Raw genomic sequence first — 10,403 nt, forward strand, 5'->3', positions numbered from 1 at the left:
CAACGACTGAGTGTCAAAATAGGGCTGCAGGGGGAATAGGTGACAGATGTCACTTGACAGCTTTGAACTCTCATCCCTGTATGATATGAACTGTGAATGTGTGTCACTGCCCCGGGGGAAGGTCCCGGAGGAGGCTGGATAAACACTTTGCCCTGGGAGAGACCCATCAGCCACATGCATTGCTCTATAAGAGAGTACCGTACCATGGACAGCTCCCCACCTCTGCCAGGTACACCCAACCAGTCCCAACCTAGGAGCACTGGCCAACCAGAAGCACTGGCCAAGCAGAAGCACATGGGAGGACAAGCAAGCCAAAAAGTCTGGGAGGAGAAAAGTCTGAAGGGCTGAGAGGGAAAGGGGAAGAGAAAGAGGTTGTGTGAGGGGAAGGAGAGAGCGCAGGGCATCAGCAAGGCTCAGAAAGCAGAGAATACAGAGGAGAGCGCAGGACGTCAGCAAGGCTCAGAGAGCAGAGAATACAGAGGACAGAAGTAACAGTAACCAGGGAGAAAGGGAAGAAAAACTAAGATGCAATAAGATACACATACTAAGTGGGGGAAGAAACACAGCATGACAGGGTAACGATACAAAGTGACAGTGTGACAGTGTGACAGAGTAACTATACAAAGTGACAGTGTGACAGAGTAACTACACAAAGTGACAGTGTGACAGAGTAACTATACAAAGTGACAGTGTGACAGAGTAATAATCATACAAAGTGACAGTGTGACAGAGTAACTATACAGTGACAGTGTGACAGAGTAACCATACAAATTGACAGTGTGACAGAGTAATAACCATACAAAGTGACAGTGTGACAGAGTAACTATACAATGTGACAGTGTGACAGAGTAATAACCATACAAAGTGACAGTGTGACAGAGTAACTAAACAAAATGACAGTGTGACAATCATACAAAGTGACAGTGTGACAGTGTAATAACCATACAAAGTGACAGTGTGACAGTGTAACTATACAAAGTGAAGGTGTGACAGTGTAACTATACAAAGTGAAGGTGTGACAGAGTAAACATACAGAGTGACAGTGTGACAGTGTAATAACCATACAAAGTGACAGTGTGAGAGAGTAACAATACAAAGTGACAGTGTGACAGAGTAACCATAAAAAGTGACGGAGAATTGAGACAATGTAAGATAGTGACAGTCCTAGTGGTAGTATGACAGAGTGACAGTGTCACAGTAAGAATAGTCAAACAAGAGAGACCCGGCAGCACTGTGACAGTAAGTGACAGTATAAAACAATAAATGTGATATGCAATGATAGTGATCAGTGAGTGACACACAAAAATTTCAAAGTAACCAAGTGACATTAAATAGTTTGCCATTAGTGGATATGGAAAAAGTAGTGCGAGACTGACAGTACAGGAAGTGTGACAGGGTGGCAGCGTGAAAAGGTGTGATAAAGGGTGGCAGTAGATGACACTGACAAAGTGTCAGTGTGATAGAGTGGCATCAGGTGACAGTTTAACAGAGAGTGTCAGTCAGTAACAGGGTGACAGTCAGTGACAGGGTGACAGAGGGTGGCAGGGTGGCAGTAGGTGACAGTGTAACAGAGTGGCAGTAGGTGACAGTTTAACAGAGTGGCAGTCAGTGACAGGGTGACAGAGGGTTACAGAGTGGCAGTAGGGGAAAGTGTGACAGAGAGTGGCAGTAGGTGACAGTTTAACAGAGTGGCAGTCAGTGACAGGGTGACAGAGGGTTACAGAGTGGCAGTAGGGGAAATTGTGACAGAGAGTGGCAGTAGGTGACAGGGTGGCAGTTGGTGACAGAGGGTGAAAGGGTGGCAGTAGGTGACAGGGTGGCAGTAGGTGACAGTGTAACAGAGAGTGGCAGTAGTTGACAGTTTAACAAAGTGGCCGAAGGTAACAGAGGGTGACAGGGCGGCAGTCGGTGACAGTGTGACAGAGAGTGGCAGTAGGTGATAGTGTGATAGAGAGCAGCAGTAGGTGACAGGGTGGCAGTAGGAGACAGAGGGTGACAGGGTGGCAGTAGGTGACAGTGTAACAGAGAGGGGCAGTCGGTGACAGTGTGACAGATAGTGGCAGTAGGTGATAGTGTGACAGAGAGCAGAAGTAGGTGACAGGGTGGCAGTAGGAGACAGAGGGTGACAGGGTGGCAGTAGGAGACAGAGGGTGGCAGTAGGTGACAGGGTGGCAGTAGGTGACAGGGTGGCAGTAGGTGACAGTTTAACAGAGTGGCAGTCAGTGACAGGGTGACAGAGGGTTACAGAGTGGCAGTAGGGGAAATTGTGACAGAGAGTGGCAGTAGGTGACAGGGTGGTAGTTGGTGACAGAGGGTGAAAGGGTGGCAGTAGGTGACAGGGTGGCAGTAGGTGACAGTGTAACAGAGAGTGGCAGTAGTTGACAGTTTAACAAAGTGGCCGAAGGTAACAGAGGGTGACAGGGCGGCAGTCGGTGACAGTGTGACAGAGAGTGGCAGTAGGTGATAGTGTGATAGAGAGCAGCAGCAGGTGACAGGGTGGCAGTAGGAGACAGAGGGTGACAGGGTGGCAGTAGGTGACAGTGTAACAGAGAGGGGCAGTCGGTGACAGTGTGACAGATAGTGGCTGTAGGTGATAGTGTGACAGAGAGCAGAAGTAGGTGACAGGGTGGCAGTAGGAGACAGAGGGTGACAGGGTGGCAGTAGGAGACAGAGGGTGGTAGTAGGTGACAGGGTGGCAGTAGGTGACAGGGTGGCAGTAGGTGACAGAGTGGCAGTAGGTGACAGGGTGGCAGTAGGTGACAGGGTGGCAGTAGGTGACAGGGTGGCAGTAGGTGACAGGGTGGCAGTAGGTGACAGGGTAGCAGTAGGTGACAGGGTGGCAGTAGGTGACAGTGTAACAGAGAGTGGCAGTAGGTGACAGGGTGGCAGTAGGTGACAGGGTGGCAGTAGGTGACAGGGTGGCAGTAGGTGACAGTGTAACAGAGAGTGGCAGTAGGTGATAGTGTGACAGAGAGCAGCATTAGGTGACAGGGTGGCATTAGGTGACAGGGTGGCAGTAGGTGACAGGGTGGCAGTAGGTGACAGTAGGTGACAGGGTGGCAGTAGGTGACAGGGTGGCAGTAGGTGACAGGGTGGCAGTAGGTGACAGTAGGTGACAGGGTGGCAGTAGGTGACAGTGTGACAGCAGTGAGCTGCAGACAAGGAGAAGCCTCCTTTACCCCTCCTGGCCCCGGACTATGGAGGAGGCATGGATCAGAACTGTGCAGCGCCTCTTCTATCCCATCATGTGTGTGTTTGGGCTCCCAGGTGAGTGTCGCCGGCCCGCAGTGTGCCACGTTCTCCTTGTTCTCTGGGATCTCAGCCTCTGTGCCCCGGGGATCCTGCCAGACAAACTCAGGGATTCCCTTACAGCTTATATTAACCCTTGCTGTGCTGAGGGTTCAGCATAACATTCATTTGTAGCGAATCCCAACGCTGCTGTTTGTACAGTTTAAAGGACAGGACCCGGTAAAGTTACTTCATACACTGGTCTCTGAAGTGGAAGATCCCAGCTGTTTCTGACTCTGGGCAAATCTCCTATAATAAGATGATACATTTATTTACTCATTGCGGCTTATTCATTATGCTCCGTTAGCGCTGTACCATGCAATCTGCACGGAAAGCCCCATTCAAGTCAATGAGGCTTTCCGTGCACATCGCACGGTTCAGCGCTAACCGAGCTGAATAAGCCCCATTGCCCAATTAATCCCTGTCCGAAGAGTTTACAATCTATTACTGGTGCAGGGTGGAGGAGCCGGGGTAATGTGCCTGCCTGACTTTCCCTGTGTGTGCTGATTGTTCCTGTGTGTGCTGACTTTCCCTGTGTGTGCTGACTGTTCCTGTGTGTGCTGATTGTTTCAGTGTGTGCTGATTGTTTCAGTGTGTGCTGACTGTTCCTGGGTGTGCTGACTTTCCCTGTGTGTGCTGACTGTTTCTGTGTGTGCTGACTGTTTCTGTGTGTGCTGACTGTTCCTGTGTGTGCTGACTGTTCCTGTGTGTGCTGACTGTTCCTGTGTGTGCTGACTGTTTCTGTGTGTGCTGACTGTTCCTGTGTGTGCTGACTGTTCCTGAGTGTGCTGACTGTTCCTGTGTGTGCTGACTGTTCCTGTGTGTGCTGATTGTTTCTGTGTGTGCTGATTGTTTCTTTGTGTGCTGACTGTTCCTGTGTGTGCTGACTGTTCCTGTGTGTGCTGACTGTTCCTGTGTGTGCTGACTGTTCCTGTGTGTGCTGACTGTTCCTGTGTGTGCTGACTGTTCCTGTGTGTGCTGATTGTTTCTTTGTGTGCCGACTGTTCCTGTGTGTGCTGACTGTTCCTGTGTGTGCTGACTGTTCCTGTGTGTGCTGACTGTTCCTGTGTGTGCGGATTGTTTCTGTGTGTGCTGACTGTTCCTGTGTGTGCTGACTGTTCCTGTGTGTGCTGATTGTTTCTGTGTGTGCTGACTGTTCCTGTGTGTGCTCACTGTTCCTGTGTGTGCTGACTGTTTCAGTGTGTGCTGACTGTTTCAGTGTGTGCTGACTGTTCCTGTGTGTGCTGACTGTTCCTGTGTGTGCTGACTGTTCCTGTGTGTGCTGACTGTTCCTGTGTGTGCTGACTGTTCCTTTGTGTGCTGACTGTTCCTGTGTGTGCTGACTGTTCCTGTGTGTGCTGACTGTTCCTGTGTGTGCTGATTGTTTCTGTGTGTGCTGACTGTTCCTGTGTGTGCTGACTGCTCCTGTGTGTGCTGACTGTTCCTGTGTGTGCTGATTGTTTCAGTGTGTGCTGACTGTTCCTGTGTGTGCTGACTGTTCCTGTGTGTGCTGATTGTTTCTGTGTGTGCTGACTGTTCCTGTGTGTGCTGACTGTTCCTGTGTGTGCTGACTGTTCCTGTGTGTGCTGACTGTTCCTGTGTGTGCTGACTGTTCCTGTGTGTGCTGACTGTTCCTTTGTGTGCTGACTGTTCCTGTGTGTGCTGACTGTTCCTGTGTGTGCTGACTGTTCCTGTGTGTGCTGATTGTTTCTGTGTGTGCTGACTGTTCCTGTGTGTGCTGACTGCTCCTGTGTGTGCTGACTGTTCCTGTGTGTGCTGATTGTTTCAGTGTGTGCTGACTGTTCCTGTGTGTGCTGACTGTTCCTGTGTGTGCTGATTGTTTCTGTGTGTGCTGACTGTTCCTGTGTGTGCTGATTGTTTCTGTGTGTGCTGACTGTTCCTGTGTGTGCTGACTTTCCCTGTGTGTGCTGATTGTTTCTGTGTGTGCTGACTGTTCCTGTGTGTGCTGACTGTTCCTGTGTGTGTTGACTGTTTCTGTGTGTGCTGACTGTTCCTGTGTGTGCTGACTGTTTCTGTGTGTGCTGACTGTTCCTGTGTGTGCTGACTGTTCCTGTGTTGCTGCTTTTTTAATACATTAAAGAGGAAACTTCATGAGACCAAAAGCAGAACGTAAGTCCTTTATTATTATTATTATTATTATTATTATTATTATTATTATTATTATTATTTCTGAGTGCTGATCCAGTTTGGTTTGTGTTACAAATAATATTACACCATTCATTTATATTTACTAAAATTACAGTCATTCTAAATAAAAAAAATCACACTTCATTCTGTTTTCATTTGAATTGTATTAATCATGTATTTAACAGGATGCGATGAGTCAAAAATAATAAACATTAACGTATGCGATATACCGTATGTATGAAGTGTCCATATGTTCATACGATGCACAGGAAAGAAACATGTAAATATGATGTTTGATCTAACAGTCACGGAGATCTTTCCGGAGCTTACTGAGTAACCCCCGAGATGATAAAAGGGTTTGCTCAAAGAGGACTGGTAACCATTAAAGATCTGTTAAGGGCTGTTAATGGTTTTCTGTGTATAGTGCCTTTCTGTGTATAGTGCCTTTCTGTGTATAGTGCCTTTCTGTGTATAGTGCCTTTCTGTGTATAGTGCCTTTCTGTGTATAGATCCTTTATTCAGGATGAGATGATAAAATAAACATTCCCATTTAAAGACACCACGAGTAGGGCGCTCATTGTCAGAGCACTTTGTGAGATGCGTTCCCCTCTGCCTGTGTAGAATTCCTTTGCAGCTATGTATGTGATATGACACAGGAGTACCGCAGCTGCTGTGGTACAGACATTACATACATAGCTCTAGGCAGATGTGGTGACATGATGCCGTGACAATATCAACCCCCTGCGGTAAATCCTGGCAGCACCGTGGGCTACTATCTCCAATTATACTTTCTAAGGCTAATGGTAGCTCCGGTGACGTTTCTTTAGAACAAGCCTAGTCCTCTCATTTCCAGAGGGACATGCGGTGCATCAAAGGGTTAACAGAAGCTCGATAATGCTTTCTATTTCTGTTATTAGGACCAACAGTCTAATATACACCAGGAAAACTATTTCCACTGAACATTTTCAGCTTTCATTTCCTTCCAGATTGTAAGCTCTTAGGGTCAGAAATCTCATTCCTATTGTTTCAGTTTGCTTAACATGTACATACTATTTGGTCCTCCAACGTTATTATTAATTCCTTCCACCTCTTGGTTGACTTTAATCTCTCTGTTCCTTTGGTAGCCAGTCTCGTCACCATTGCCGTCCTGTGGAAGGGGAACCTGGAAATGTCGAAGTCCATCATTTATTACTTGGTGTCTCTGTCTGTGGCCAACTTCCTCCTTATCCTGGTAGTCACTGTTTTTCGGGACATCTTCTACTTCTATGTGGACATCACACTATGGTGGCCCCACCCCTCCTGCGGTGTCAGCAACTGGATCTACTTCACCTGTGTCTACTCCCTCACGTGGCTCACCGTGGCTTTCACCTTCGACCGCTACGTCATCGTCTGCTGTATGAATCTGAAGCTCAGGTACTGCAAACCCTCCATCACGCGCGGGATCATCATTGGTGTCTATGTGGGCGCCTTCCTAGTGGCCATGCCTACATTCTGGATGTACGTGCCCGTCCGCACCCTCCAACCGGATGGCACCTTGTTCCATATCTGTACTCTCCACCGCAACTTGAGCATGATCCCCTTCCTGTCCATCTATGATCACATCCAGACATCCGTCTGGATTGTGTTTCCCCTGGTCTCATTGGTGCTGACCAATGGGTTGACTGTATGGTACATTACCATTACCACGAGACTGCGGCAAGGCCTGAAGAAAGGCTCTGCTGGGAAGGATGTTGAAGATCCAGAGGTAGCCCGGAGGAAAAAGTCTGTAACTCTTCTCGCCATGATCACCATTTCTTTCCTGGCTCACTGGCTTCCCAAGATGTTTATTAAGGTGATAGAGAGGCTCACCTACCCTCCAGTCAACCGCTATGATTTCTACCACCCAGTTAACGTGGTGAGGATGCTGTCCAACATGCTTATTGTCCTCAGCTCCTTCAGCAACATGTGCATCTACTCCCTCACCATCACCAAGTTTAGGGAGGAGCTGATTCGTGGAGCGAAGTCCAGTCTTGCCTTAGCCTTCAAGAGGCCACACTCATCTCTACCTTCTTCCAAACCCATTAAGGTTTTCACAATCTAAGTCCAAACACAATAGAATAAGCAGGAATCTGTCACCACTTAAAGACTAATGAAACTGCACACCATCGAACCTCCTTCTACAGCTAAACTCGAGACTGGATGACCATTTGGGAAGTAATCTTACTAGAGCCTAAAGATTGTTCTACTGCCCTGACCAGCTAATACAAATATAATAATGTCATCTTTATACTGTAGTAAGTAAGTGATATTTCTTCAGCTTCTATACAAAGTACATAGAAAAGCCTTACTTCAGTTTCTAGACACTTGTCTCCCCTGGTTACAAAGGATACTAAAGCTTCATTAAAACAGGGCAAATAACATGACCCAAAATATGAACGGACATTTAGGAGAGGTCTTCCTTACATGTATACCTCAAAAGAGATGAGTCTATAACCGATGTGGTGAGATACCTGTGAACACTCCTGAGAAACATGTGAAAGATTCACGTGGAGTACAGGTTAATTAATGGGCTCTCTCTTAAATTGACCTCTCTCACTTTCTGCTCTCCTATAAAGGCCCAGTCTGCATGGGAGTAATGCTCTGCTTTGGGTTAATGCTCTGAGTGGGGTTAATACCCTGCGTGGGACTAATGCTCTGTGTGGGAGTAATGCTCTGGGTGGGGTTAATGCTCTGCGTGGGAATAACGCTCTGTGTGGGAGTAATGCTCTGCGTGGGAGTAACGCTCTGCGTGGGAGTAACGCTCTGCGTGGGAGTAATGCTCTGCATGGGAGTAATGCTCTGCTTGGGGTTAATGCTCTGAGTGGGGTTAATACCCTGAGTGGGACTAATGCTCTGTGTGGGAGTAATGCTCTGGGTGGGGTTAATGCTCTGCGTGGGAATAACGCTCTGTGTGGGAGTAACGCTCTGCATGGGAGTAATGCTCTGCGTGGGAGTAACGTTCTGCGTGAGAGTACTGCACCGACACACTTTATTCGAGCAAATACCCAGTATGTACCTGGCAGAAACCTGGAATGCGCCGCTCCTCACCTCTGACAAGCCCCGTTGCATTTGCCTTCCCAGCCTGGGTTCATGCCTGGCTGACGGGCGGCTGATCTGTTAAATGATAATGATTAGGATTTAATAGGCTGCAATGCTTCGCGTGTCTACCAGATGGCATAAATTCATGAATTGTAATGCAGTATATATATATATACTGTGCAGTATTGCAGCCAGCGGGAATAAAATGCTTCAATCCCTGCCTGGAAAATAACCCAATGCACTCGGGCAGAAAACAGTCACAAACCTCAATACACCCGGGTATACCCGAATTCGTGGGACTAGCCGAGCTCGAATAAAGTGTGTCGCCAGTGTAATACTCTGTGTGGGGTTAATGATCTGCATGGGGGAAATGGCAGAGTTAGGTTGTTTCCTTAACAGATCTTAATGAATATGTGATAAATATATTTTAGGCTACGATGAGCTAATTTGCACATGCTTTAGAATAACACCCGCTATGCACAGCGCCAGGCTATTAACAGGAGAATAACCTTGTTAACATCACATTGTTCGCTTTAGTGAATACAGTCGTATGAACAACTGTCTCTACAGCAATGTTGAGCAGGGACAGGAACGATAACTGTAAATAGCACTTAGGACCCCAAGTGATCTTTTGACAGATAACCCAACCACTTTGGTGCATTTGGGATCTTGGAAGTCACCTTCTTCCTGTTTAATCTACCACCGTCTAGGAGTCAGGTCTTTGGGGTGAACGGCCCTGCTGGAGTTGGCTGTATTAATTGGCAAATCAATGAGCTGCCCTTTCGACAGAAAATAAATGATAGGAACATTAAAACCTTCACACGCAGCCCTTGTGAGCTCAGAACCGCACCACACCATATATGTGTGTGTGTGTGTTTGTGTGTGTGTGTGTGTCAGGGACGCTGCTGGAATTGTAACCTCATGTATAGAACAAAAAACACAAATCCCCAGTGTTACATTCAATATGACAGAGTATCTCATTACAAACTGTTAGGACCAGTAGGTCAGGTCAGAATCTGCACTTGTGTTAAGCATCCATTTTGTCTGTTCATAACCAGTTAAGATTCTGTAGTCAGTCTTTTACTGAAATATAATTTCTAATGCACTCAGTTTCTGCCAAATTACATTTCCTTTCTCCCTGCTCATGATATTGCTAAGATACTTTTTGTATTGTCAGTTTCCTGCTATTTTAGTCAATATACAATAGACTGGTTCTCTGAAAGAGGAAAAATTGTATAACTTAGTTGCTAGATATTCAAGGTCTCTTTTGATAACAGACAATGAATACGCTATGTATTCAGACAGTGTCTGTATTGGGAGAAACACGTCCCAAAATCATGCCACTAATATGTCCTGCCCCTAAATCACGCCTCTAATCAAAGCCACGCCCAAGCCACACCCAGGTAACACCTATGTTATGCCTCTAATCAAACCCCTCTGTTTTCCTGTATACAAATCATAACCCTATGCTTAATAAATAAGACAAAGGAATTTGAAATCTGTCTTGCGTTATGTTTCATTTCCTTCGTTTTCCGGGCCCGTGAAATCATCAAAATCGGAGATAACAAGTGTCAGTGCGTGAAAAGCTTCCTGGGGGGTCTGCTGCACAGTGCAGATGTGTATATCCAGTCACAATGCCTTCAGCTCTTTTGGCAGAGGAAAGGTTCCTTTCAGTTCTGAAGCCGAGGCAAGCTAAAGGTTTCCTTCAATTTTGGCGTCTAGAAGTGGGAATTCACAAAAGCGGTGTCATGGGAGAGGGGGTTTGGCCCGGGATTAAAGGGTTACACCTCAATTTGGTCACCCCCTACTCTCACCTGGGAAGCAAGGGGTTAACTGGACTGTGGTCCAGTAATGTGTTTTTACCTTGCTTCAGCATCCTAATGTATATTCCCCTGTTCAAATGTATTGTT

The 10,403-nt window shown here is 46.9% G+C and overlaps 1 protein-coding gene across 1 annotated transcript; it reads left to right on the forward strand.

The window, feature by feature from the left end:
* The first annotated feature begins 3,008 nt into the window (after positions 1 to 3,008).
* Positions 3,009 to 8,131, forward strand: LOC142491887 (putative G-protein coupled receptor 139). Its single transcript, XM_075594706.1, has 2 exons — positions 3,009 to 3,267; positions 6,561 to 8,131. The coding sequence occupies exons 1-2, from the start codon at positions 3,198 to 3,200 to the stop codon at positions 7,514 to 7,516; spliced, it is 1,026 nt and encodes a 341-aa protein (XP_075450821.1). The 5' UTR covers positions 3,009 to 3,197; the 3' UTR covers positions 7,517 to 8,131.
* The last annotated feature ends 2,272 nt before the right edge of the window (positions 8,132 to 10,403 follow it).

Source organism: Ascaphus truei, chromosome 4 (genome assembly GCF_040206685.1).
Source record: "Ascaphus truei isolate aAscTru1 chromosome 4, aAscTru1.hap1, whole genome shotgun sequence".
NCBI classification, from domain to species: Eukaryota; Metazoa; Chordata; class Amphibia; order Anura; family Ascaphidae; genus Ascaphus; species Ascaphus truei.